The 24,799-nt window shown below is 71.6% G+C and overlaps 7 protein-coding genes across 7 annotated transcripts in view; 5 read left to right on the forward strand and 2 right to left on the reverse strand.

Annotated features, from left to right (window-relative positions):
* The first annotated feature begins 345 nt into the window (after positions 1-345).
* Positions 346-4,387, forward strand: GPR142 (G protein-coupled receptor 142). The gene is made up of 3 exons (XM_075518662.1): positions 346-472; positions 2,296-2,451; positions 3,525-4,387. The coding sequence occupies exons 1-3, from the start codon at positions 346-348 to the stop codon at positions 4,385-4,387; spliced, it is 1,146 nt and encodes a 381-aa protein (XP_075374777.1).
* Positions 4,388-8,764: 4,377 nt separating this feature from the next.
* On the forward strand, positions 8,765-13,379 carry GPRC5C (G protein-coupled receptor class C group 5 member C). The gene is made up of 5 exons (XM_075518761.1): positions 8,765-8,875; positions 10,153-11,212; positions 11,845-11,939; positions 12,210-12,356; positions 12,619-13,379. The coding sequence occupies exons 2-5, from the start codon at positions 10,195-10,197 to the stop codon at positions 12,649-12,651; spliced, it is 1,293 nt and encodes a 430-aa protein (XP_075374876.1). The 5' UTR covers positions 8,765-8,875; positions 10,153-10,194; the 3' UTR covers positions 12,652-13,379.
* Positions 13,380-15,415: 2,036 nt separating this feature from the next.
* Positions 15,416-17,817, reverse strand: CCDC137 (coiled-coil domain containing 137). Its single transcript, XM_075518663.1, has 6 exons — positions 17,570-17,817; positions 17,127-17,257; positions 16,720-16,930; positions 16,303-16,385; positions 16,093-16,172; positions 15,416-15,877 (listed from the first exon to the last, which is right to left on the reverse strand). Exons 1-6 carry the CDS (start codon positions 17,815-17,817, stop codon positions 15,662-15,664), a joined length of 969 nt encoding a protein of 322 aa, XP_075374778.1. The 3' UTR covers positions 15,416-15,661.
* Positions 17,818-17,863: 46 nt separating this feature from the next.
* On the forward strand, positions 17,864-18,949 carry OXLD1 (oxidoreductase like domain containing 1). Its single transcript, XM_075519005.1, has 2 exons — positions 17,864-17,926; positions 18,339-18,949. Exons 1-2 carry the CDS (start codon positions 17,882-17,884, stop codon positions 18,729-18,731), a joined length of 438 nt encoding a protein of 145 aa, XP_075375120.1. The 5' UTR covers positions 17,864-17,881; the 3' UTR covers positions 18,732-18,949.
* Positions 18,950-20,636: 1,687 nt separating this feature from the next.
* Positions 20,637-22,218, forward strand: PDE6G (phosphodiesterase 6G). The gene is made up of 4 exons (XM_075518960.1): positions 20,637-20,741; positions 21,590-21,816; positions 21,945-21,985; positions 22,101-22,218. The coding sequence occupies exons 2-4, from the start codon at positions 21,671-21,673 to the stop codon at positions 22,175-22,177; spliced, it is 264 nt and encodes an 87-aa protein (XP_075375075.1). The 5' UTR covers positions 20,637-20,741; positions 21,590-21,670; the 3' UTR covers positions 22,178-22,218.
* Positions 22,219-22,480: 262 nt separating this feature from the next.
* On the reverse strand, positions 22,481-24,548 carry TSPAN10 (tetraspanin 10). The gene is made up of 3 exons (XM_075518765.1): positions 23,902-24,548; positions 22,876-23,468; positions 22,481-22,789 (listed from the first exon to the last, which is right to left on the reverse strand). The coding sequence occupies exons 1-3, from the start codon at positions 23,977-23,979 to the stop codon at positions 22,483-22,485; spliced, it is 978 nt and encodes a 325-aa protein (XP_075374880.1). The 5' UTR covers positions 23,980-24,548; the 3' UTR covers positions 22,481-22,482.
* NPLOC4 (NPL4 homolog, ubiquitin recognition factor) overlaps positions 24,478-24,799 on the forward strand; it is a 30,955-nt gene continuing 30,633 nt past the window's right edge. The window contains exon 1 of the mRNA XM_075518758.1: positions 24,478-24,716. Coding sequence (XP_075374873.1) covers positions 24,702-24,716 — 15 coding nt within the window. The 5' untranslated portion in view covers positions 24,478-24,701. The remainder of the gene's footprint in view (positions 24,717-24,799) is intronic.

A 24,799-nucleotide genomic window follows, 5' to 3' on the forward strand; every position in this document is an offset into this window, starting at 1 on the left:
AGCGAACCCAGCAGAAATCGGGGGGTCCAGCACCCAAAGGCGGGGAGCTGGGGGTCCGGGCGCAGGAACGATGCACCCCAGCTTGGTGACACAGGCCTGTGGGTATAACGGGGGGCCCAAGCTGTCCCCAAGCCCCCGGACCACCATCCCTGTTGCTCCGGGGTGGGGACCAGCTCTGTCACGGTCACTCGGGGCTGGCACAGCCTTCCCAGGTGACCCCATCCCTGGCCCCCACGGCAGCAGCAAGGCCCGGGGACGTCCTCCTGCCCCGCTAGCCCAGCCCGCGGCTCTGCCCACGCCGCTCTCCCTCCGCCCCGCGTCCCTCGCGCCCCGGGAGGCCGTGCGATGCTGCGGGTGCCGGAGGGGACACGGCCACCGACGGGGACACGGCCACCGGTGGGGACACGGCCACCCGCAAGGACACGGACACCGGTGGCTCTCCGGGCCCAGGGAAGGTGGCACCGCACGCCCAGTGGGTGGCACGGGGGCCACCGAGGTGAGAGCCCATCGCCGGCAGGGCTTGGGGAGCGGGACCCCGGGCAGGGGGGGACAAGGGGGGCACCAGCCCACACCCGGACCCCCCCGCAGAGCAAACGGGATCAGGGCCGCGAAGGGGTTAACGCGTTCCCCCCGCAGGCAGCGATCGATGCCCCAGTTCCCTGGGGGACGTGAAGGGACGGGACTTGCCCCTGCTCATTAGCCAGATCTAATTTGCAGTTAATTGGCATCCCCCTGCGCATGTGTTTGTGTGCCCCCCCCCCTCCCCGCTCGCACCCAGCCCGGGGCTCCGCTCCCAGCCCGGCGGGGCGCAGAGGCCAAAGCCCCCCCGGGCTCCCAGAGCCCCCCACCGCGGGCGCTGCCGGGCCGGGGGCAGATCCATCGCTGGGGGCCCGGAACGGGAGCAGCGGCGGGGGGAGACGTGCCCCCCCCCCCCCCCCCCCGGCCCCGGAGCCGTCGGGGGGCTGCAGTGACTGGGGCCAGTTTGGGGTCTCTGCGGGGCCAGGGCTGGACTGAGACCAGAGCGGTGCCCAGTACCCCCCCCCCGGGGCTCAGGACCCCCCCTGCACCCCGGAAACCCCCCCGGGGCTCAAGACCCCCCCTGCCCCCCGCACCCCCCCAGGGGTCAGGACCCCCCCTGCACCCCGCAAACCCCCCCGGGGCTCAGGACCCTCCCTGCGTACCCCCGCGCTCAGGACCCTCGCTGCACCCCGCACCCCCCTGGGGCTGAAGACCCCCATACACCCCCCCCCACCGTGCTCAGGACCCCCCCTGCACCCCGCACCCCCCCCCCCCCCGGACTCAGGACCCCCCCTGCACCCCACAAACCCCCCCGGACTCAGGATCCCCCTGCACCCCACAAACCCCCCCGGAGCTCAGGACCCCCCCTGCACCTCGCACCCCCCTCGGGCTGAAGACCCCCCCCGCACCCCCCCGGGGCTCAGGACCCCCCCCCGCACCCTCGTCCAGCTCCAGGGCCCCGGGGGTCGCGGTCCCCCTCGGGAGATGCTAATTTGGGGACGGGAGGGGGAATTCTGACCAATCAGAACGCAGAGCTCAGGTTTGGCCTCCCCATTCCTTGAGCACGCCTCTCTGATTGGGTGAAGGCTGGTCCCCTCTAGCCAATAGGAGCGCAGAGCTCGGAAAGGGGGTGGTGCCGCCCGCGTTTATGAATGGTGGGCCCGATCCGGGCGCGGGGCGCGGGCAGGGCCGCGGGCAGGGTTGCGGGCAGGGCCGCTGCCAGACCCCTCCGGCCCCGCTGCCTCATGCGGGCCTGCCCGAGGAGCTGGCAAAGGACCCGGCTGGCAGCCTGGAGGGGGCCACCCCGCCCTGGCACCGCTGGGACCCCCCCTCCGGCACCTCTGGGTCCTCCCTGCCACCGCTGGGTCCCGGCGGGTGGCACCCAGCCCAGCCCAGGCCAGGAGCCAGGGCCTCACCCCGCTGGCAGCCACCCAAGAACATGGTGTTTTAATCCGGTTTTCTTCAAGGTGATAAACGGAGCCGGGGGGATAAACAAGGAGCATCTCCGGTAGCGGGGCCACCCTCTGCTGTGGGGATGGGGACTGTCACCCTGGCGTCCCCGCAGGGGCTGGATCATGGTCCCTCGTCCTGCAGCATCCATGGATAGCGGGCAGCTCCAAAATGTGCCATCGCAGGCAGACATGGCGGCAGGCCTGGGGCAACTGCACCCGTGGGAGCCAACCCGCCCCGAGCCCCCTGTGCCACGTCCTGGCTGAGCCCCCGCCCGGGTGCCACCAGGGCCCTCGGCCCCCTGACGCTCCCTGTCTCCCTTCGCAGCTGGTCCGTGGTGGAAGGCGATGGTCTCGGTGCCCAACAGCACGGCGGTGGCGTGGGCCGGTGAGGCGGCGCGGCCGGAGCCGGAGCGGTCACCCTGCATGGTCGGCATCTTCCCCATCGTGTACTACAGCGTCCTGCTGGGGCTGGGGCTGCCAGGTGAGGGGGCTGGGGCGGGGGGCTGCCCGGGAGCGCAGGGGTGTCGTGGTTTAACCCCAGCCAGCAACTGAGCCCCCCCAGCCGCTCGCTCACTCCCCCCCGGTGGGATGGGGGAGAGAATCGGAAGAGGAAAAGTGACAAAACTCGTGGGTTGAGCTAAAGACAGGTTAATGGGGAAAGCAAAAGCCGCTCACGCAAGCAAAGCAAAGCAAGGAATTCATTCGCTCCTTCCCATGGGCAGGCGGGTGTTCAGCCATCTCCAGGACAGCAGGGCCCCATCACGCGTAACGGTGACTTGGGAAGACAAACGCCGTCACTCCCAACGTCCCCCTTCCTCCTCCTTCCCCCAGCTTTATATACTGGGCATGATGCCGTATGGTATGGAATAGCCCTTGGGGCAGTGTGGGTCAGCTGTCCTGGCTGTGCCCCCTCCCAGCTTCTTCTGCACCCGGCAGAGCAGGGGAAGCTGAAAAGTCCTTGACCGGTGCAGAACAACTAAAACATCCCTGTGTTATCAGCACTGTTCTCAGCACAAATCCAAAACACAGCCCCATACCAGCCACTCTAAAGAAAATCAACTCTATCCCAGCTGAAACCAGGACAAGGGGCCAGCACCCATCCTGCCTCATCTGAGCCGTGCACCCTCAGCTCAGCCTGTGCCCCCTGCTGCCAGCAGAGCCTCAGCTCCCATCCCAGCCCCAGGGCTTTTGGTGATGGGGAGAAGAGTCCTCAGGGGTGGGGGAAACCAGCCTGCTCCCACGGCCCCCACGGCCTCGGGGCCGGCCCCAGCTGCGGTTCCCGGCTGAAAAGCCCAGCCCCACGTGGCAGGTGCCGCAGCAGCAGGGACAGATGGTATTTGCGTTGCTTGGACTGACACACGGAACAGATTAATCAGCTCAGCAAATCCCCAGGGCACCGTGATATTTATAGCTCCCCCCCGCAGCTGGGGCCTGGGGCCGCTCACCTGCGGCCCGGGGAGAGCCCGGGCACCGCCGGGGTCCCGGGTGCTGCAGGGTGTGGGGGGGCTGTGAGCCCCAGGGTCTCACCACCGCACATCGCTCCCCTCCCTCCAGTGAACGTCCTGACCGCCGTGGCCCTGTCCCGCCTGGCCACGAGGACCAAGAAGTCATCGTACTGGTACCTGCTGGCCCTGACCACCTCCGACATCCTCACCCAGGTCTTCATCATCTTTGTGGGCTTCATCCTGCAGACAGCCATCCTGGCCCGGGCGGTGCCCAGCGCCTTCATCCACACTGTCAATGTGCTGGAGTTCACAGCCAACCATGCCTCCATCTGGGTCACCGTCCTGCTGACCATGGACCGCTACGTGGCCCTCTGCCACCCACTGCGGTACCGCGCTGTCTCCTACCCACGGCGTACCCGCAAGATCATCGCAGCCGTCTTCGCCGTGGCTCTGGCCACGGGCATCCCTTTCTACTGGTGGCTGGACGTGTGGCGCGATGCCGACCCCCCCACCGCCCTGGACATGGTGCTCAAGTGGGTGCACTGCATCACCATCTACTTCTTGCCCTGCAGCATCTTCCTGGCCACCAACTCCATCATCATCTGCAAGCTGAAGCGGCAGAGGCGCTCGGGGGGCGGCCGACCCCGCCTGAGCAAGACCACGGCTCTCCTCCTGGCCGTCACCACTGTCTTCATCGTGCTCTGGGCTCCCCGGACCATCGTCATGATCTGCCACCTCTACGTGGCCTCGGTCAAGAGGGACTGGCGCATGCACCTGGCCTTGGACATTGCCAACATGGTGGCCATGCTCAACACCACCCTCAACTTCTTCCTCTACTGCTTCGTCAGCCAGACCTTCCGCCGCACAGTGGGCGAAGTGGTCCGGGCCCACCTCCGGCACGGCCCCCGGCACGGCAGCGGCCGCTTCCCAGCCCTGAAACCACTGGAGCTGCTGGCCAGGACGGCCCTCTGAGCCGGGGCTGCTGCCAGCCAGAGCAGCACTCGGCCAGGGGGCCCGGTGCTCACCCAGCCCCAGGCATCGCCCCGGGACCCGGCGAGACCCTGCCCCGGGGACACTGCCCCCGCGACGCCTGCCCTCCGCAGAGCTGGGGGTTAACGCGGGTGCCGGTGGCGGTGGCAAGAGGCGGCGGTTGTGCCCAGCCAGCTGGTTCCACTCGTTTGGGGCCATCGGGTTGCCCTGCCTGCGGGCAGCACCCGCTGCAGCCCAGGGACCCCCGCCCGCTCCCTGAGCCGCACCGGGACGGGCAGCTCAGCCCTGCCCGTGCTCAGCCCCTCGGGACGCACGGTGTTCGGCCCCCCCGGGAAACTCGGCAGCAAGGACGTGCCCCAGCTCGGCGGCAGGAGCTGCTGCCTGCTCCACGTGTGCCCCCCCGGCTGGGCTCCTCTCCAGCCCTGCGGCCGTGGGGCTCATGGGGCTTCCGCGGCTGGCCACGGCCAGGGAGTGTGACCGTGCTGCTCTCCTGCATCAGCTCCAGCCTGTGCTGAACCGACGCACCCGAGGTCCGGGGGAGCCCGGCGGGCACGGCTGCCCCGTGGTGAGGGGTGACGGGTGCAGGTGAGCTCCTGCGGGCCCTGGCGAGGACGCGGTGCCCGCTGGGCGCCGGCGGGACGGTCCTTCCTCCATAAACTGCCGTGCTGAGACCAAAACTCTGCCTGGGTCCGGCTCCCTGCGAGCGGCTGGGATGGGGGCACCCTGCACCCCTGGGCACGGGGTCCCGCTGCCCAGCCCTGAGCTCTCGGCCCTGCCCACCCCAGTGCTCCCAGTGCCACGGTGCCCGGGGGGGTGCTGGGAGGGGGCGTCCACGGGCTCCAGCGTCCCCAGCTGCGGGGCCTGGGCACACGGTAAGACCCCAGCTCCGGGCTCTGCCCGAGCCGGCCCCCACCCATTATTCCACCCGGGACAGCCGCCCTGCAAGGCTGCAGCCCCCCGGGCACCCTGGGTGCACCCCAGCCCAAGGGTGCAGCGTCTCCCACCGGCTGCAAGGGAGGGGGCTCACGATACCCCCCTGCGCCGGCTGCACCCGGAACCAGTGCCGCCCTCCCAGTTACACCAGTACCGAGCTGGTGCGACGCTGGGCGAGCGGCTGTGCCGTGCCAGCCCGGCTGTCCCCAGCTGCCACCAGAGGGCAGGGACGGGACGCCCTGAGGAGCTGGCACAGCCCGGGGGCAGGGAGCCGGCACCCCCGCACCCCCGGCCCCCCGCACCAGCCCTGCCCGTCCCGCTCCCCACCCTAATTCCCCTGCAAGGTCCTTAGCGTAATCCCCCCCAAACAGACCAGCCTTGCCCCTCCAATTCCCCGGAGTCCGGGCAGGACAGCACCCAGGGGGGCTGCCCCGGGGGGCAGGGGCTCAGCCGGCCCCCCCGGGGGATTTGGGCTGGCCATGGAGACACACACCCCCCCCCCCCCCGCCCACCGGGCTTCCCCCCTGCCCGTCCCACCGAGTCCGGCCTGTGCCCAGCACCGGGGTGGGATGGGGCGCAGCGTTTGCCCCCCCCGGTGCTCATGGGATGAGCCAAAACCCCCGGGACGTGGGGCAGACCCACAGCGGCACCGGCACGCACCCGCCTGCCCGCGGTGCACCCGGGGCCCCGCAGCCGGATCCGTCCCCCGCACGGGCAGACCCCGCCGGTGGTGCTGCCTTACGCCAGGCGGGATCCAGCCCCGGCCGTACTCCCGGTGACAGGGTTAAACCCCGACCTGGTGGCGCGGGTGGTACCTGGGAGGTGTTCGCTCCATTAATTCTGGCATGTGAGGAGAGCAGGACGGGGAAGAGATTAGATATTAACCCGGCCAGCGCCTCCCGCCTGGCGAGCACCCATCCCTGGGGGCTTCCAGGGCTGGAGCCCACCCCGGGGCCCTTCGCCGGGGCAGGAGGGGCCGCGGGGCAGGGGGGCTCTGCCGGCAAGGACGGCGTTTGGCAGGAGGTGCAGCCCCGCTTGCGGCAGGCCGGGACCACCGCCGGCCCCCCCTCGCCAACCGGCGTTTATTTACTTGGAGAGGGAGGTGGAAATGTGCTGACCGCGTCCGCCGGCGGCGAGGGGCTCCGGTCTGGACAGAACCGGCTTGGGTGGAAAACAGCTCCCCAGCCCCGGCCCGGGCAGCGGCGGCAGCGGGGAGGCAGCTGGGTGGGTGAGCGGGGCCCCCCCCGGTCCCAGGTACGGCTCTCGCCTTCCCGAGCTGAGCCACGGCCGAGCGGGAGCCGCGGTGGAGCTGGGCCTCAATCAGCCGTGCCACCGTGCCAGCCGTGCCACCGTGCCAGCCACGCCAGCCGCCCGGCCCTGCGGCTCCGTAGAAAAGGTAAGCCTGGAAAAAATGCGCCCAGCATGCTGATGTTGTCGGAGTGAGCCGGCGGGGAAGCCTGGCCCACGTCCCGGTGCTGTGCTGAGCTGAGTCCCAGCCCCTCACCGCGGCTGCTGTGCTGGAGGGACCGGCTCTGCCCGGTCCCACCATGGGGACCGCGGTCCCCAGCCCACCCGGGACACCAGGGAACCGGGATTGGGCTCTGCCCTCGCCGAAAGGGCTGTGCCAGGCACCAACCGCCCTGGCATGCGGCCGCAGGAGGGGACCGAGGGCAGCCGGTCCCTCGCAGCCCACGGTTGGTCCCTGTAAGGCAGCCAGCACATGGTGGGATCATACCCGACCTACCCCGCAGCCGCCTCCCTGGTGAGGTGTTTCTGTAGGACCTACAAAAACCCCAGGGGTGTGCAGCAAGGCTGGAAAGCCGGGAGGGTCCCCACAGGAAGGGGGGAGGACATCATCCACCGTGGGGGGGACGCAAGGACGAAAGCCGCGCGGCTGCGAGGCAGCCTCGGCGGGACGGACCCCTGCCAGCGGCCCCATGGCGGGTGCGGGGGTCACGGGGAGGGGGCTTGTGCTGAGTCAGCAGCTGGGAAACCCGCCGGCCCCACGCAGCGGAAGGAAGCAGCCGGCAGGAAGCCGCATGCAGCGTGGCCTCTCGGCGGCTTGGGCCCGGGTCAGCGCCGGCGCAGGGGCAGCAGGGCAGCCAGCCCACGCTCCCAGCGCTGGTTATCCAAGGCTGAGCCTTTGCCGGTGAGCGGGGGCTACTGCCAGGCCCTGCGAGTCTGAACCCCGACTCCCTGGGGAAACTGAGGCACAAGAGGCCACTGCAGAGCCCCTCCGTCCACGCCGCCCTTCTCCGGCACCGCAGTGAGAGCACACGCGTGTGCACGTGCCCCGGCAGGGAGGGGCGATCCTCCCCCAAACGCCGTCCCGAAGCCAAACGCTCTTTAGGAAGAAGAAGGGCAGGAGGGCAGGCGGCCCCAGTGCCGGAGGGACGGCGGCAGCGGGTGCAGCACCCAGCCCAGACACGCCGTCTTCTCCCCGCAGGCTCCGGCGGGTGCCGGTCCTCGTGCCGTGGGTGCTGCCGGCTCCGGCTCTGCCTCCCTTGCTCCTCGGATTGTTTTCACCCCGGCCCGGGCTGGGGGAGGACCTGCCAGAGGCACGTTGAACTTTCGTCTGCATCCTTCACCCTCTTGCTTCACCCTCCCAAAATAGCAGCGCCTGCCTGGAAACCTCCCCCAGGGCACCCCGAGCCTCCTGGGGCTTTTCCCCATCCCCGAGCCCCAGGGATGGGGTGACCGCGGGGTGCCCGTGCCCAGCCCTGGGGTGCACAGCCACCCCCGCCGGGACAGGCATCGCCGAGCCCCCCGCGCTGCCCCCGGGCCGGGGCTGCCCTGGGCCCCCGGCCCCTCGCAGGAAGGGCTTTTCTGGGGCCCCGCTGCCCTGCCAAGGGCTCCGGCTTTAGCCGTCAGCTGACATTCCTCCGGGAGGCCCCTCCGGGCCTGCGCCTCGGGCCTTCCCGGCGGGACCCGGTGTACCCTTACACCGTGGGGCTGCCTGTGGAGTCCCGCTCCCGGCTCCCACCCGGGAGCCCACCCACCAGCCGGGTGCCGCCGGCCCAGCACCCAGAGGAGGTCGGTGCAAGGCCCCGTGTGGGTGATGCTGCCCCGGGACAGCCCCCCCGCCCCGGCCCCTGCGGTCCCCCCAGGCTCAGCAGGGCCGGGCTGACCCGGCTCCTCCGGGCTGAGACCCCGCAGACTCGTTCCACCGATGGCCAGGTGGGCTCCCGTGCTGATCGCCCCCGCTCCACACCCACCCCACCACCCCCCCCAGCCCGGGCTCCGGCCCCGCTCCCGGCCACCCCGCACGGCCCCCGCCGGCCCCCGCCGTGCCCCCGGGGCAGGTACCCCCACCCGGTGCGGGACCCCGGCCCCGCTCGGTGCCCCCCGCCCGCGGCGGGGCAGGTCCCGGCCGGCCCCGGGCGCGCTCCCCGGGCAGAGCCGCACCTCGGGGAGGGGCCGGGCCGGGCAGGCGCGCACGGTGCCGCGGGACCGGGGCTCGCTCGCCCGCCGGCACGGCACGGCACGGCACGGCACGGCGGAGCGAGCGGAGCGGCCGGGCTCCGGGCGCTGGAGCCGGTGAGCGGGGCCGGGGGGGGGGGGGGGGGGGGACACGGGGACCGAGCCCTGCGGGGCTGGGGGGGACCGGGAGCCGTAACGGGAGCGGGTCGGGAGCCGGGACCGGGACCCGGAGCCGTCCGCCCCCGCGGGCTCGGCTGGCCGGAGAGTTGCGGGCGGCTCTGGCCAAGTTTGGGATCCGGTACCGGTCGGGAGCGTCGGGGAATCGGCCGGTACTGGTCGGGAGGTGCGTGGGAACCGGGCCGGGGGTGCGGGGGAGCGGGCCGGAGCCGCCGGGGAGAGGCGGGGGGGCCGGCCGGGCCGGGCCGGGCGCGGTGGAGCCGGTAGGACCCGCGGGCGGGGGGGCTCGGCCCCAGCGCGGTGCCGGGGGTCCCTGGCCCCATCCCGGGCCGGCAGCCCCGGGTGCGGGGCGGGGGCTGCCCGGGCTCCGGGTGCCGCTGGCGGGGGGGGGGAGCGGGGGTCCCGGCCCCGGGTACTGCTCCCGCTCCAGCCCGGGGTCACCTTGCCGGGGGTCTCCCGCCGGGTTCCCCCCCCCCCCCAGCAGTGGGGCTGCAGCTTCCTCGCTGCCTCCTCTTCCCCATGCCCACCCCGCGCTCCCCAGGGCCGCAGGAGCAGGGACAGGGATCCCGGTGCCGTGCCGTGCCGTGCCATGCCCGTGCCATGCCAGGCTGCGGCTGCCTGCGTGCCAGCGGCCGGCAGCGCCGGACACGGGACCTGCCCTGGGTCAGTGCCCAGAGCCAGAGGAGGGAAGTGGGACAGGAGAAGTGGAAAGGAGAACGCGCTGGCACGCAGGGACGAGCTGAGGGGACAGCCCCGTCCCCAGGTGTTACCTCTGCCGTCCGGCCTGGGCCCCTGTTCGGTGTTCTCGGGGAAGCCAGCGGGCACGGTGCTGCCTGCTCCCGGCACTGGAGGAAGGGATCGGCAGAGCCCCAGAGCCGGCCGCGCTCAGAGAAATCCCATGTCAGGAGGGAGCGTGTGGGGTGCAGGGGAGGCTGAGCCCCCCCCGGCTGCCTCCAGCCTCCAGGCAAGGAGCCCACGGGGGACGCGTGTCTGCCCGGTCCCGGCTGCGGCTGCTTTGGGCCGCGCTGGGGTGGGCTCGGCTGTGCCGGCACAGAGAGGGCTCCCCGGGACCCGACTGCTCGCCGTGGTGCAGCGGGAGGGATGCCAGCCGGGGACTGCGGGCAGGGACGCTCTGAGCCCTGGAGACAGCGCAGGCAGCGCCGGGAGCTGAGCCGCGGCCCCGGTCCCCGATTCCTAATCCCCCCTCTGTCCCGCAGGGTCCCTGGACGCCCCGCTCGGCACCCGCACCACGGTGCAGGATGGGTGCTGCGGCGGTGCCGCCGGCGGCCTCCTGCGTGCTGCTGGCCCTGCTCCCCGCGGCCAGCGGCCAGACCACCCCTCCCTCGGGCTGCGGCAAGGACCTCTCCTCCCTCTACTACAACCTCTGCGACCTCTCGGCAGCCTGGGGCGTCGTGCTGGAGGCCGTGGCCAGCCTCGGCGTGGTGACCAGCTTCGTGCTCACCATCGTCCTGGTGGCCAGCCTGCCCTTCGTACAGGACCCCCAGAAGAAGAGCCTGGTGGCCACGCAGGTCTTCTTTCTTCTGGGCACCTTCGGGCTATTCTGCCTGACGTTTGACTTCATCGTGGGGCCAGATTTCTCCACTTGCACCTCCCGCCGCTTCCTCTTTGGCGTCCTCTTCGGCATCTGCTTCTCCTGCCTGCTGGCGCACGCCGTGGCCCTCAACTTCTTGGCGCGGAGGAACCGGGGCCCACGGGGCTGGGTGACGCTAGCGGTGGCCCTGCTCCTCGCTTTGGTGGAGGTCATCATCAACGCCGAGTGGCTCATCATCACGGTGGCGCGGCAGGAGGGCGGCTCCCCAGACCCTTGCCAGCTGGCGGATGCTGACTTCGTCATGGCGCTCATCTATGTCATGTTCCTGCTGGTGGCCGCCTTCGGCACCTCCTGGCCGGCCCTCTGCGGCCGCTACAGCCGCTGGCGCAAGCACGGCGCCTTCATCCTGGCCACCACCAGCCTCTCCCTGGCCATCTGGGTGGTGTGGATAGCCATGTACCTCTACGGGAACCAGCGCGCCGGCGAGAAGCCCACCTGGGATGACCCCACGCTGGCCATCGCGCTGGTCTCCAACGCCTGCGCCTTCCTCCTCCTCTACGTCATCCCCGAGGTGACGCACGTGACGCGGCAGGGCCCCGAGCAGGCCTTTGAGGACGACGTCTACCCCACACGCGGGGTGGGCTACGAGACCATCCTCAAGGAGCAGAAGTCGCAGAGCATGTTTGTGGAGAACAAAGCCTTCTCCATGGACGAGCCCTCCTTCGGTAGGTGCCGGGGCTCACCGGGGACCCTCTTGCCCCACGGCGGGGCTGGCAGCGGGCACCGGCACCGGGGCCGGCAGCGGTGGGCGGGCGGCGAGACGTCTGGCCGTGACCCGCCCGGGATTGACGCCTGCCGTTGTTGTGGCTCCCGAAAACTCGCTGGGCTGGGTCTACCAGTTTGGGCTGAGCTCAGCGGCTGCAGGGGTGCTCCCTCCCCGGCGCGGGGTGCCTGCGGCTCCCGGCCCTCCGCCCCAGGCAGCCGCTCTGCTCGCGAGACCCTACAATAACACGGGGCGGTGTCCGCTGCCCCAATGGGGACCGGTGGGCGAGCGCCAGCCCTGCCCCACCAAAGGCGTCTGCAGCCCACGGGGCAGCGTGGGCCCTCCCGAGCAGCACCCGTGCCACCCCGCCTCCCGAGAGACCCTACAATAACAAACCCCGGCCGGGCAGGGGCTGTGCCAGGAGCGCGGTGATGCAAACCCTTGGGACGTCCCTCCTGTCCCCCGGGACAGGCACAGAGCAGCCGGTTGCTGAGTCAGCTCATTAAACCTGCTAACGAGGAGCGGCTCCCCGGTGGGGTGGGGGTGGCTGGGTGAGCCCCCCCCCACACCTTCACCGTCCCCGTCTCTTTGCAGCCAAGAAGCCGGTGTCCCCGTACAGCGGCTACAACGGGCAGCTGCTGACCAGCGTCTACCAGCCCACCGAGATGGCTCTGATGCACAAGGGGCCGGTAAGTGCGACGCCGCACGGCGCCACCGGCCTCTCCGCGGCGGCCGCATCCTGCCCGATGGACGGGCTTTCAACCGGAGCGGCTGGGACGGGGGCCAGGGTGTGGGGAGGGCTCTGGGGGGGCGGCTCCCCTGGCCCCCCTGTCCCAAGGACTGCTGTAACAGGGTGCTGGGGGGGGGGGGGGGGTCACCCCTCGCCTTCCTCCCTTGGGACCCCGCGGGGCTGGGGGTGCTCCCGGTGCCTCTGCAGCCCTCCCTCCCCTGCCCCGCAGACCGAAGGTCCCTATGACGTGATCCTGCCCCGCGCCTCCACCGCCAGCCCGGTGGCCGGCAGCGCCAGCTCCACGCTGCGAGCTGAGGACGCCTTCGCGGCGCAGGCCCGGCACGCCACCGCCCAGCGGGACGGCAGGAGCTGCCAGGTGGGTTAATGTGCAACGCGGTGGGCGGGAGAGCGGGCAACAAGGTCCAGCCCGCGACCGGGTGCAAAGTCTGTCCCCACCACGGCGTCGTCTCCCGTGGGAGGGCAGGGACAGGGATGACTCTGCCCGGTGCCCCAGGGCAAGCCAGCGTGGGGGCGAGCGTGGCTGCACCTCCCCACCGGTGCCAGAGCCGGGTCTGCTGGCCTGTGCCACAGCCCTGCCGCCGCCACGCCACCCCAGCGCCGTCCCGCTCTGCCTGCAGGTGCAGTCCCCGTACAGCAGGAACCGGTGGTGAAGCCCCCACGGCATGGGTCCCGCAGTGCCGGCACAGCCACGGCCCCGCCGTCCCGCTCCTGAGGTCTCGCCGAGCCTCATCCCGCCCCGCCACGTACATCCCGCCCTGTCCGGCAGCCGGAGCCGGTTCCTGTGTAAGGGATGCCCGGACGCGGTCCCAGAGCCACCCGTCCCGCCTGGCCGCGGCACCCGCAAGCCACCAGCTCCGCCTGGACCCCCGCATCCCTGCTGCTGTCCCCGCCGCAAGGACCAGCTCCCGCGGGGCCACCCCGAGTCATCCCCTCACTGCCATCGTGACACACGGACACCCCGTCCCCTCCGGGCCAGGGACCATCCGCTGCCGAGAAGCCGAGGAGCCGGTGGGACTCCTGCCCGGGGCTCCCCCCGGCGCTGAGCCCCCGGTTCCACGCTGACCCTCGTCAGCCCCAGGGACGTCACAGGCCCTGAGCTGAGCCGGCACCGTCCCGCTGCAGGGCACAAGGTGACACAAAGCTCTCCCCAGCCCTGACTTCTGCTGTGCCTCAGTTTCCCCATTGCCGGAGAAGGGGGGGCCGCTCAGGGTGCGGGGGATCAGTGCCTTGCTGGGGCTGGGGACCTGGCCCCCCGTGGCTCCAGCAGCCTTCTCGGTGCCTTCCCGCCCCGGGGCTCGGGGATCCCTCCCGGGGAGCAGGGAGGGAGCTGGGCCCCTCGTCCCCCTCATGGCTTTCTCTGTCGTTCTTCCTCTTCCCCTTTTTTTTCAGGTCAGCCCCAATAAAGGTGGCTTTTCCTACGCGGTGCCGTAGCAGGCAGCCTCTGATGGGAAGGGGGTACCCAACCGTGCCGCCGGCTGCTCCTCCATCCCTGGCCCCACCACGGCCAAGGGCTTCTGCCACGGTGCCGGCAGGCTCAGCCCCGCATCCCGTTCCTGGGGGACAGCAGGGAGCAAGGGGGGGCTCAGGGCAGGGCCCTCGGCGTCCCCCAGCCACGTCCCCTGCTCCCCGTCCCCCCGTGGCAGCGTGCACCGGGGCCAGGCGCACAGATGGGGCCGCTGCGCCGGGAGCCGGCAGCCTTGGCAGGGCAGGCAGCGCGGGACCGGCAGCCGGCGGGCAGATGGGCTGCCTGGCGGGAAGTGGCACGGCATGGAGGACGTGCCAAGGTCGGGGGCGGTTTCTCCTGCTCAGATTGCCTTTCCCCTCTGCAGCGATTTCTCCTGCCGGGCAGGAAGCCTGCGGCCACGGCCGGCAGTGCCGTGAATTATTCAGGGGCTGAAATGGCTCCGTGGGGGCAGGCGGGTGACCCGGTCTCCTTGAGCCGGAGCCGGGCTGGCGGCGGCGGGGCTGCCCACGGCTGCAGGCACGAGCGCCGTACACGGCCGTGGTGCCCGCACGAGGGATGCACGAGCAGGAGTTTGGCACGTGCGGCGTCCCGGCCGTGTCCTTGCCAGCCGGCACGTGCCCACGCTCCCGGCTGCAGGGACGTGGCACGGTAGGCGCAGCCCCGAAGGCCGGGACGGCCGCGGGAGCGGCTGTTTGCAGCAGGAACCGGCTGTGCCCCCCCGGGGCTGCGCTGCGTCACCCGTGTTTACCTGGTGCCGGCTGGCAGCAGGGACGTCTCCAGGCAGCACCAGGCACTTGAGGCCCCTGGGGCTGCTGCCACCGCAACGCACCCTCCTCCTGACCGCTGGCACCATACGGCACGGCGCGGCACGGCACGGCGTGCGCCCCACCTCAGGTACGTCCACCTGCAAGCCCAGCCCTGAACCGGGCTGGTGCAGGGGCTGCGCCGGGGTGCGAGGAAGGAGGTGACAACCGCAGGGACAGCAGAGTCACCCAAAAAATGAGGAGCAAAGACTCTGTCCCCATTCAGCTTTGGCAGGGGACACCAGAGCTGCCGGTGGCTCCGCTCCCCGCATCCGGCCCCAGCCCCTCCGGAAGCCCGGGATCCCACCGGCTGCCGTCAGCACCGGCCGCAGAGCCGGGGCCGGTCCCGCTCCAACAGGCAACGCTTTGTGCAGGCACCGTGGCACGGGGCCGCCGAACAGCACCGCCTTTGTCCCACGCAGGTGAAGCCGCCGCGCCGGCCCCGCGGGCAGACAGGGGCTGTGCTGTGCCGGGAGCAGCCCCCCGTGCCCCCCCCGCCCCCAGCGCCGGGAGCTGGGGGGCTGTCAGCCCCGGCGGGGCGTCCACCGGGTCTGGATTGCGGGGGCCTCGCGGCCGTGCCAGATGGCGCGGGGTTGGTGCGGGTGCAGCGATGGGGCCGTGGCAGCGTCCCTGGCAGCGGGGAGGGCACCGCGGTCACCGTGACCCGGGGTGTCTGCCGGGGACAGGCAGGGACGCGGGCAGTGCGGGGCTGGGTGGCCATGCTGAGGGCAGGGTGAGCGTGGCTGCGGCCTAAGGGCTCACGCAGCGTCACCGTGTGGTGACGACGGAGGAAAGTGACGCCGTGCGGGTGAGTCCTGTGGGACGCGCCACATCCCCGGGGGTTCGGCTCGCCCCCCTCCAACCGGCAGCCGGGGTGGGAGCCGGAGGGGTCACGGCCAGCACTGGGGTCTCCCTCGAGGCTCAGCAACGAGGGTCCAGCCCCCAGCCAGAGCCCTGCCAGGGCCAGCCCGCAGCGAGTGACGGTGACATGCCCGCTGCACGCCAGGACTGCCATCTGCCGGCACGCCTGCCGGCACAGCACCCGGCACGGCCACGCACGCACCGGCACAGGGATGTCCCCTTCCCAGCTGCGGCGCAGGAAGGCGGCCGGGCAGGCCGGGGAGGCACAGACGCGCTCACGCCATCAGCACTCAACGGCACTTTTACTACAAGCAGGTCCGTGGCACCGCAGGGGTCCCAGCTCCGGCGCCGAGCCCACGGGGCGCCCCGAGCCGAGGTGCGGGGCTGCGGGGAGCCCCAGGGCTCGGCAACGGCAACAGGAGAGCAGGGTCAGGACAACCGTCCCCCTCGAGTCCCGGGGTCCCGTGCTGCCTGCGCGCTGCCTGCGCACCCTCGTTGGGACCAGGGAGGCCCAGCTCCTCCAGGCTGGGCTCAGCGGGGGACCCTGCGTCCAGCCCGGGCGCTGCCCCGCGCCGCCTCCCGCTGCTGCTGTTTGCGCCTCTGGATGTCCCTGTAGGCCTGGATGACGCGCGCTCTCTCCTCCTCCACGATGCGCCGGCGAGCCATCGACACCGGCGCTGCCGGGGACGCTGGGGACGCCTGGCTCTGGCCCAGGCGAGACGTCAGGAGGAGCCGCTTCCGTCCAGCCTGCGGGCAGAGACGGGACAGGTCAGGGAGGACGAAGGATGAAAAAGCCAGGACCAAGCTCTGAGGAACTGTCACCAGGAGGCTGAGGCCACCGCTGCCCTTCCGGCCCTGATTTCCAGCCCAAGGGAGGGGAGACGACCCGGGTCCAGCCCAGACCTGCGGGTACCCGAGGGCACGGCCGAGGGGCGGGAGGCATCGCCCCCCCGGCAGCTCACCTGCTCCGCCGGGCCCCGGCCCCTGGGCCGCGAGGTGATGGTGGGCGGCTGCGTAACCACTTCACCGAACGGCACCGCGTCTAAGAGAGAGAAGCAGGCGCCGGCGTCAGGCAGGAGCTCCCCGGGACACACCGCTCCCTCTCAGCCCCACCTCTCCCCACGCTGCCGGGGCAGGGGGTCACTCCAGCCACCCCGCTGCGCCAGACCCACCCTGGAACAGGCTCTTCTCCAGCATGGCCTCTTTCTTCTCCTCCTTCTTCTTCCGCGCTTTTTCCAGCTTCTTATTCTGAAACCTGAAGAGCTGCGTTACGGCCAGGGCTCGAGACCAGACAGGGAGCAAGTGAGTTGCCACCCCATGGGATCCCCCCAAAACCTGGGGCCCTCCACCTCTCCCCCCCAGCTCCAGCCCAGTAGCAGGAGGGTGAAGCAAGTCTGTGGCTCCGGTCCCAGAGCTTCGGCCCCGTGGAGATGAGGCCCACAGCCCTCCACCCGCACCCCGAGTCGCTGCCGGATGCTGGACCTGCGCTGCAGCACCGGCGAAGGACCCACCACGCACCCAGAACCGGTCTGGGGCACAGGCCTGGCAGCCCAGTCCAGCCCCGGCAGCCGCGGTGGCCCTGCTCTCACTCTTTCTTTCTCTTGGACTTCTCTGGTGCCGTCACCTCCTTCTCAGGCTCCCGTTGCAGCTGGTTCTTGGTGAGGAACAGGACGCGCTGCACCTCCTGCTCCATGCGGCAGACGTAGGAGCGCTCCGACTCCCCCTTCCCCCTCCTGAACTTGGGCACGGGGATGTCTCCCTGGGCCTCGGGGCCCTTTGACTTGGGCTGCCGCTTCTTCTCTAGGAGAGACGGGTGACATCGCTGCAGCAGTGACAACCTGGGGGCTCCCTCTCCCCGGCAGGGCAGGGGTGGGACATCACCGGGGGGACGAGGACGTCCCACGGCAGGATCCGGCCGCCTCCAGCTGCACCGGGGCTCCGCGGGCTCCTCGGCCAGGCCCCGGGCACCCCTGCTGGGGCCAGCTCCGCACCCCACCTGCCACCCGCCTCTTCCCGGGGTCGGGGCGCTTCATGGCCTCGCGGCTCCTGATGAGCTCCCGCAGGCGGAAGGGGATCTCCTGCTCGTCGGGGTGCTTGGGCTTCATGTTGTCCACCTTCTTCTCCTTCCTGGGAGAGAACGAACATGGTGTGAGGCCCGCCCTGAAGCAGCGGGACCCGGGCATGGCGGGACACCGGAGCGGTGGGACACCGCGACCCGCGCACCGAGACCCGGGCATGGCGGGATAGCGGAGCACCTGGACCAGGGGGCACGGTGGGACACCGGGATCTGCGCACAGGGGGACAGTGGGACCCAGCCCCCGGAAGCGGGACCCGGCCAGGGCCCGGCCGGCCCCGGGGACCCCTTGATCCGGCGTGGGACCGGGCCCCAAAGCGGGACCCAGCCAGGCCCGATCCCGACCGGATTCCCCGGGCACTGACCTGCCGGGGCGCGGGGGGATCAGGCTCCGCCCTGGTGCCGGTCCCGGTCCCTGTCGCTGTCCCTGTCCTTGGCCGCGGCCCCGGCCCGGCCCCGGCCGCCGGCCCATGCCTCCGCCGCTCCCCACGCCACCGTCCCGCCGCCACTTCCGGCTTCCCTCCGCCCCGCACTGCGCTGACCCCGCCCCCTGCTCCCTATTGGCTTCGCCCCACCGCCACACCCTCATTAGCTGGCCGCGCCGGGCTGCCATTGGTCGGAAGAGCTGTCGCTCGGGCGGGACCGGGGCGGGGCTGTGGCCAGGGCGCTGCGGCCGGATGTTGCTGCGGGGGGCGCGCGGGCTGGCGGGGGCGCGCCGGGGGGTGAGCGGGGGGGGGGGCGGGGTATTGGGGGGACAGAGAGGACCCCAGGGGAGAAGGGGGTCATGGGGGGACCTGGGGGTCAAGGGGGTGCCGGGGATGGGGGGGGAGCTGGGGGGGTCAAGGGGGCATGGGGGGAGCTGGGGATGGGGGGGTCAAAGGGGGATGGGGATGAGATGGGGGATGGGGGTGCTGGGGACGGGGGGGCTGAGGGAGGCAGGGGGTGCTGGGATGGGGGGCAGGGGGTGCTGCTGGGGCCGTGTGAGCTGGTGGGGGGGTGATGGAGGGGGTACACAGGGAGCGGGGTGCTGTGGGGCGGGTGGGGGTCCTCTGGCTGGGGAGGGGGACGCAGCGGGCGGGGCTGCCCCCGCGTCTCCCCCCTGGGCTGGCGGCAACGCGGGGTCGTGGTTCTCAGGAGCCCCCGGACGGCACCCGCAGCCGCGGAGGGGTGCTCAGGGGAGGGGTCCCACACCCCCACCCCGCCAACATCTCTGGCCTTCGGGAACTTTCGGACACCCCGGCAAAGGCTGGCGGCACCTCGGACACCCCGGGGAGCGGCGGCGGGACAGGCACCCCCCAGGGTGAGGGGGGGGTCCCTCCTGCCACCCCCCCCGTCCCCCCACCGCCCACCCACTGCTGCGGGACCGGCTGCCCCAGCTGCGTCTGGGTCGGGTACGTGGAGGAGCTGCTGGAGCGGTACCGGGACGGCGGCGAGCGGGCCTTGGCGGCCGTGGAGGAGCACGTGGAGGACGAGAACATTAAAATGTTCCTCAAGATGGAGATCAGGCTGCGCATGGAGAAGGACTGATCCTCCCCCAGCCCCCCAAAACCGGCGGGTGACACCCCCCGGCAGCCTCCGCTCCAGGCTGGATGGTGGGCTCCAGGCTCGGCTTATTTAAAGTATTTATTTGTGCGTGTTGATCCCCGGGGGCGGTGGGCTGGGGACGGTCTGAGCACCCCCGGGGACCCGCGTGGCATCGTGCACGGGATCCCACGTGTGTTTCAATACAGGCAGCGCCGAGGTCGCGTCTGGCTTCTCATCTCTGGGGGACCCTGTCCTTGGGGACGGGCAGCGGCTCGCGCGTGCCCTGAGCCCCGGATTTCCCGGGACAGAAAATCCCCGCCAAGGGCAGGCTGGCGCGTCCCCCCCCACGCCCAGCCCTCCCCACGCCACTGTTCTTGCCTCGTCCTTGCAGTTCCAGCTTGGATTTTAAGCGTCTTCAGCAGCTTGGCCGTGACCTGGTGACTGGGGAGGGCTGGGGCGCGTGCCGGGCCCCCCCACCCTGCCGCCGTGCCGGACCCCCCTCCCTACCGGCACCGTAAGCCTCTTAGGGGCTCCTCCGCGTGAAGGGCTTGCAGGGGAGGCACCCGGCGCTGCCGGCCCCTTCCCCGGGCAGGAGGTGCGGGCAGCGTGCGGCCCCGAGCACATGGGGCCCGGCAGCCTCCCGGCAAGGGCACCGTCCCCAGCTCCGGCACCGAGGTCACAGCCTGCCCGGCTGCCCTTCATGGTGCCTTTTCTTCCTTGATTGCTTTTGCCTCCGTCTTAAAACCCCATAAATTTGGCCCAGCACAACCTCACCTCCATCCTGCCCGGCTGGGCTGGGGGGCTCGCAGGCTCCTGGCCATCGGGACCCCTGCAGACCCCCCCGTCCTCTCGGGATGAGCTCCCCAAGGAGCCACGAAGCCCTTGAGCAGCGCTCGCTAACGAAACTCAACCTGGAAGCAGCAATTAACACCAGGGCCCTGCTCTTTGCTGGAGAAGTAGCTGGTTCTGCCGGCTTCGTAGAAAACACTCCCGGATCCCGGTAATCCTATTTGTTGGAGTCCAACTAATTGCAATTAGTGGCAGGGGCTGAAGTTCAGTTAAAGTGGACTGAGATTATTCCTTTTTTGTAATTGCTTTAGTGCTGGGATTAAGGGAAGCTTTGGAGCGATACCGTCCTGGGGACAGCGGGGCTGCTGGGCAGGGGCTGCCCGGCCCCTCTTCCGCCAGATTTTGGCCCGAGACGCCCTCAGCCAGGCAGCGCTCGGGCTGTCCCCCCCGGTGAAGGCGTCCGCGGTGGCACCGGCAGGGACGGGGCTCGGAGGGCAGCCCTTGTGCCAGGACCCCCACCCAGGCCAGGCCAGGGCAGAGTCTGGCAGCGCCTGCAGGCAGGAACCCCGGCAGCGACACCCCGCAGCCCTCGCTTTCGGGGCCACGCCGTGCTCGGCACCGAGCGCAGGGCGCAGGCTTGAAACCCCGGCACGTCCCGGTGATTTCAGCCGTGTGGGCTCTGCTGCCGGTATTTCCCGGCACAGCCTGCCTGCGGCTGCCTGCATTGGTGCCCTTTTGGGGTCAACCCACCCCAAAGGGTGTTTGGTTCCCGGCTGGCAGCTCCTCACGGAGAGCCGGTCCACGGTCCCGGGCAGGCTGGGGGTCCCGTCCCTGCCCCTGGGATCGAGGGGCACCGGGCAAGCTCTGGGGGAGTGGGGGGTCCCGCGGGAGAGGTGCCTTGGTGGTTTGGGGAGAGGAGGCAGGATCCCCCACGGGTGATTTGCTGCCCGTCCTGACACCGTCGGTCCCAGCGGCACTAATCCAGACACCCCCTCCGCATCCCCCCCCCCGTCCCCGTCCCCCTGGGGTGGAGCGGGGGGAAGGACATCAGATTACCCCTTTGAAAAGAAGGGACATAAATAATCCTATTACCCCAGAGCAGGATAAATCTGCCCTCCCCTAAAAGCCACCCAGAGCGTCTATAGGACGTGCGCCGGCGGGAGCAGGAGCGGGACGGAGGGTCTCCGGTGGAGCAGCGCTGGTCTCGGGGACCGCGGCGGCTGCGTAAGTCGGGGGCTCTGCTCCGAGCGTGGGATGGGACCCGGTCCCGGCGGCACCGGGGCTCCCAGGGCAGGGTGTTGCTTCGCTCCGGGCAGGAGCCTGCTCTCGCCTCCCGCTCCTGCAATCTGCAGCCGGGAGCGGCGTCTCCGGCATCTCCCCGGGCCAGGTCCCTTCTTGCCAGGGTCCCGGGCTCCGCAGCAGGGCCGAACCCCCTCGCACCGATGCTGGAGCCGTCTCTTGTGCCACAAAACTCCTGCACTCGTGCCCGGAGGAGGCACAACTGCGGCGGGACGGAGCCCATGTGCCACGTCCGCCTCAGCTGCCACCCTCCGCTCCCCCCCACATCCCAGCACGGGTCCCGAGGGGTCCGCAGCCCAGGGTGCCCACCGTCCCCGAAACCCATCCCGCGGCAAACCAGCCCTGAGGGACGCCTCGCTCCCATGCCTGCGGCCGCACCGATGCCGACCCGCTGCGGCACAGACCCCGGGGCGAGCCGCGGTGGGGGCTCCCGGCGGTGCCGGCGAGGGGCTCCCCGGGTGTCACATCCACGCTGGGGCGGGGGGCGAGGGCTGGAGGAACAGCCCCAAGGGGAGGCAGCAGCTCTGCTGGCCCCGGGGACGCCCTTCCCTGCCTTCGGGGTAAGGGGATTAGCGGGCTCCGAGCTGGGCTAAGTCAAGGTTGCGGGGACGGGGTTCTCCTCCATAGCGGCCCGGAAAGCCGATCGGTGACGGCCGAGGGGCCCCGGGGCAGGACAGGGTGGGAGTGGGGGCACAGGGTGCCCGTGGGTGGTAGGAGAAGCTGGTGTGTGTGTGTCCCCCCCCCCCGCTCCCCCCACATCTCCCCTCCATCAGGTGTGAGGAGCCATCCCGTGCCAGCGCCGGACCCACAGGGACAACCGCGACCCAGGGCAGGCCACCGGCCCCGGCACAGCCATGAGCCTGGAGCCCCCCAAGCCGGAGATCAAATCAGCCACGAGGGTGACCGGGGGACCCGCCACCCCCCGGAAGGGACCACCCAAATTCAAGCAGAGGCAAACGAGGCAGTTCAAAAGCAAGCCCCCCAAAAAGGGGGTGCAGGGGTGAGTGGGGCAGAGCCCCGGGACCCACGGCAGGGCCCCAGTGGGGGGGGGACCCACGGCCGTACATGCCAGCCTGGGGCGGGTGGGGGCTGGCCGGGGGTCAGCGCAGACGCTCTCTCTCCTTGCAGGTTCGGCGACGACATCCCGGGCATGGAGGGGCTGGGAACAGGTACGGGGGTCCCCGTCCCCCCTGTGCAGCGGGTGGGGAGAGGGGCTTGCTGCAGGCACAGCCGCCTGCGGCCGGGCTGGGGGGCTCGCCCTGACACAGCCTCTCCTCTCCCCAGACATCACCGTCATCTGTCCCTGGGAAGCCTTCAGCCACCTGGAGCTGCACGAGCTGGCTCAGTACGGCATCATCTAGGCCGGCCACGGCCACCGCCGCCTGCCCACCCCGTAGCACTGCGTAGGTAGAAGCCGCCCTGTCCGTGCGGCAGGGCTCAGCCTGGAGAAATGCTCATTAAAACCCAAAACGAGCGCGGGAGCCTGGTGTCGTGGTCTGGGGTTGGCAGGGATGCGGATGGAAAGCGTCTCCCCGAGCCGCAGGGTGGGACAGACAGGACGTGGATGGGGTTCGGGCTTCCGGCGAGGTTTATTTTGGGCTGGATCAGCCCCCCACACATCCCCAACCCCACGGCGTCCCCCACCCCGGTAGCAGCCGGCACACCCTCAATCCCGTGCCCCGACGGGCGCGATGTCTCCGAGCATCTTCAACGCCATGAGCACGCCGGCGGCCTCAACCAGCACCAGCACGGCCGCGCCGGCCACGATGCCGCCCGCCTGGCCGCGGAGCCAGGCGCCGAGCTGTGCCACGCAACCCCCCAAGTGCACGACGGCGCCGGCCGCCACGTCCCCCAGGCGCAGGACCCCAAAGGCGCACTGGGTGTTGGCGACGGTGCCGTTCTGCCAGGGGTCCAGGCAGCAGGAGGCGGGGACGCTGCACGCCTGCGCTCCCGGGGCACTGCAGTTGAAATACCTGTGGGGACAGACAAAGAGAGCTGCTGGATCCACGCACCTTCTCCCCCCCCCCCCCCATTACACCCCCCCGGCACCCCGACTCACGGGTTGGTCTCCCAGTCGCGGTAGGAGCCGAGGCCGCAGCACCGCAGGCTCCGCTGCACCTCGTCCACCAGGAACCGCAGGTCGGGCTCCTCCTGGTAGCGCAGGAGGCAGAGGAGCAGGGCGTCCCGCAGGGCGTCCCGCAGCCGGTGTCGTGCCGCCAGCAGCAGCAGCCCCCCCAGCACCTCCAGCCCCCCGAAGGTGAGCACGGCCCCCACGAAGAAGCGCAGCAGGCAGGGGCTGGAGCGGAGGGCGCCCAGGCAGCCGGCCAGGGAGACGGTGCTGGCCCCCAGCCCCGCCAGCACGAAGAGCAGCATGGGGTCGGAGCCCAGCGGGGCCAGCCGCTCCCCCCGCAGCGAGCCCTTGGCCAGCAGCCCCCACACCCCCACGGCCAGGGCCAGCAGGCCCAGCAGGAGGAAGAGGAGGTTCCAGAGGAAGGCCAGGTACCGCACGCACTGGCTGAACGTGCCCGGCTTGGGGGGGACGGGGCACCACGCCCCGGGGTCCTGCTCGGCCGCGGGAAGGTCCGTGTCCCCAGCCAGCGAGCTGTCATCGTCATCGGAGGAGGAGTAGGGCAGCTCCACCAGCCTGGACACCTGCGCGGACAGACGAGCCGCTCACAGCCGGCGGGGCGGCCCCAGCAGACCCCCAGAAACAGCCCCCCTTAGCCTACGTACCCCCCACCCCGAGGCGGTCACGGGCTCCCGGAGCCACCACGCACCCCCTTTGCAAGAAGCCCCTGTGCAGGGCACCCCACATCCCCCCCCACGCTGTAACCCTGCCCGTCACAGAGACCCTTGGGGTCTGGGGAGCATGGGGGTGCTCTCCCGGAGACCCTGCCCCTAACAGAGACACCCCCCCCCCCAGATTCAGATTCATCCCTACGGAGACCCCCAGGGATGCGGGTGCTGCAGCCTCCAGCACGGAGCCGGCACCCCGCAGTCGGGGGGCACAGGGCACCTGGCGTGGGAGCGCAGGCTGAGGACCCCAAAGGAGGGGACCGGGGGTCCCGCAGGGCCCCGGCGTTACCTGGGGCAGCAGCCGGGTGCTCTCCCCGCCGCCGGCCGCCCCGTGGGGCCGGGAGAGCCACGCTCTGCTCAGCGCCATCCTGCTCGCAGCCCGGTGCTCGGGCCCAGGCGGTCACGCTCCCATCATGTGAGGGGGCTGTGGCCGGTGCTTAAATAGGGCTGCGGCTGCCGGCCCCGCAGCTGGGCCCGCTCCGGCCCAGCCCCGCTGCAGCACCCACGCCCGACGCCCCGTTAGCGGGGTGGGTAACGAGGGCACAGCGGGACGCGTGGGGGTCTGGGGTGAGTGGGGGGACAGGCCGCAGCAGAGCCCAGCCCACATCCCGCTGCCCGGCCGGTGGGAGCCCCCCCGAGCTCCGTGAAGGAAGCGAGGGGCCACCGAGGGACCCCACGCCCGGGCCGGGGCCCGCAACGGGGACACCCCGGGGGTGGGGGGGGCGGGTTGTGGGCGGAACGAAGGGACGGGCTCGGCGGTGGTGGGGAGGGACTGCTGTGGCGGTGGCACCGAGGCAGCGTGGGGGACAACTGTGGCGGTGGCACCGAGGCAGCGCGGGGGGCGGCTGTGGAGGGCGCCCCGCCCCGCCCCGCCCGGCCTAGGAACCCTCGCGCGGCGGAACGCGGGCGCCGGGGCGCGGGGCCCGGGCGGCGGCGGTGCAGGCGGCGGGCCGGGCCCGGGAGGCGGCGGGCCGGAGCGGGCCGGGCCGGGCTAAGGCGGCGCGGAGCGGAGCGGAGCGGGCTGGGCCGCAGCGGGCCGGGCCGGTAGCTGGGCGGCGTGGCGAGCCCCGGTCCCCGGCGGGCAGCGCCATGGCGGAGACGATCGTGAGTGGGGCCGGGCGGCGGCGGCCGGGGGGAGGGGCGATGAGGCAGCAGATTCCTGTGGGGCGGCGGGGCCGGGCCGCGCT

The sequence above is a fragment of the Mycteria americana genome, chromosome 16 (genome assembly GCF_035582795.1).
Source record: "Mycteria americana isolate JAX WOST 10 ecotype Jacksonville Zoo and Gardens chromosome 16, USCA_MyAme_1.0, whole genome shotgun sequence".
Classification (NCBI taxonomy): domain Eukaryota; kingdom Metazoa; phylum Chordata; class Aves; order Ciconiiformes; family Ciconiidae; genus Mycteria; species Mycteria americana.

Bases quoted from the DNA above. Each gene is read 5' to 3' on its own strand.
- GPR142 (XM_075518662.1), top strand. From the start codon at position 346: ATGCTGCGGGTGCCGGAGGGGACACGGCCACCGACGGGGACACGGCCA. The intron at 473-2,295 runs GTGGGTGGCACG...CTCCCTTCGCAG, and splicing joins AAGGTGGCACCGCACGCCCA to CTGGTCCGTGGTGGAAGGCG. The intron at 2,452-3,524 runs GTGAGGGGGCTG...CCCTCCCTCCAG, and splicing joins GCTGGGGCTGGGGCTGCCAG to TGAACGTCCTGACCGCCGTG.
- PDE6G (XM_075518960.1), top strand. From the start codon at position 21,671: ATGAGCCTGGAGCCCCCCAAGCCGGAGATCAAATCAGCCACGAGGGTG. The intron at 21,817-21,944 runs GTGAGTGGGGCA...CTCTCCTTGCAG, and splicing joins CCCAAAAAGGGGGTGCAGGG to GTTCGGCGACGACATCCCGG. The intron at 21,986-22,100 runs GTACGGGGGTCC...TCCTCTCCCCAG, and splicing joins CATGGAGGGGCTGGGAACAG to ACATCACCGTCATCTGTCCC.
- CCDC137 (XM_075518663.1), bottom strand. From the start codon at position 17,817: ATGGCAGCCCGGCGCGGCCAGCTAATGAGGGTGTGGCGGTGGGGCGAA. The intron at 16,386-16,719 runs GTGAGAGCAGGG...GCAGCTCTTCAG, and splicing joins AAGTCCAAGAGAAAGAAAGA to GTTTCAGAATAAGAAGCTGG. The intron at 16,173-16,302 runs GTGGGTCTGGCG...TCTCTCTCTTAG, and splicing joins GGAGAAGAGCCTGTTCCAGG to ACGCGGTGCCGTTCGGTGAA.
- OXLD1 (XM_075519005.1), top strand. From the start codon at position 17,882: ATGTTGCTGCGGGGGGCGCGCGGGCTGGCGGGGGCGCGCCGGGGG. The intron at 17,927-18,338 runs GTGAGCGGGGGG...CGTGGTTCTCAG, and splicing joins TGGCGGGGGCGCGCCGGGGG to GAGCCCCCGGACGGCACCCG.
- TSPAN10 (XM_075518765.1), bottom strand. From the start codon at position 23,979: ATGGCGCTGAGCAGAGCGTGGCTCTCCCGGCCCCACGGGGCGGCCGGC. The intron at 23,469-23,901 runs GTAACGCCGGGG...CTGTCCGCGCAG, and splicing joins GCACCCGGCTGCTGCCCCAG to GTGTCCAGGCTGGTGGAGCT. The intron at 22,790-22,875 runs GTGAGTCGGGGT...CTGTCCCCACAG, and splicing joins CGCGACTGGGAGACCAACCC to GTATTTCAACTGCAGTGCCC.
- GPRC5C (XM_075518761.1), top strand. From the start codon at position 10,195: ATGGGTGCTGCGGCGGTGCCGCCGGCGGCCTCCTGCGTGCTGCTGGCC. The intron at 11,213-11,844 runs GTAGGTGCCGGG...GTCTCTTTGCAG, and splicing joins CATGGACGAGCCCTCCTTCG to CCAAGAAGCCGGTGTCCCCG. The intron at 12,357-12,618 runs GTGGGTTAATGT...CTCTGCCTGCAG, and splicing joins GGGACGGCAGGAGCTGCCAG to GTGCAGTCCCCGTACAGCAG.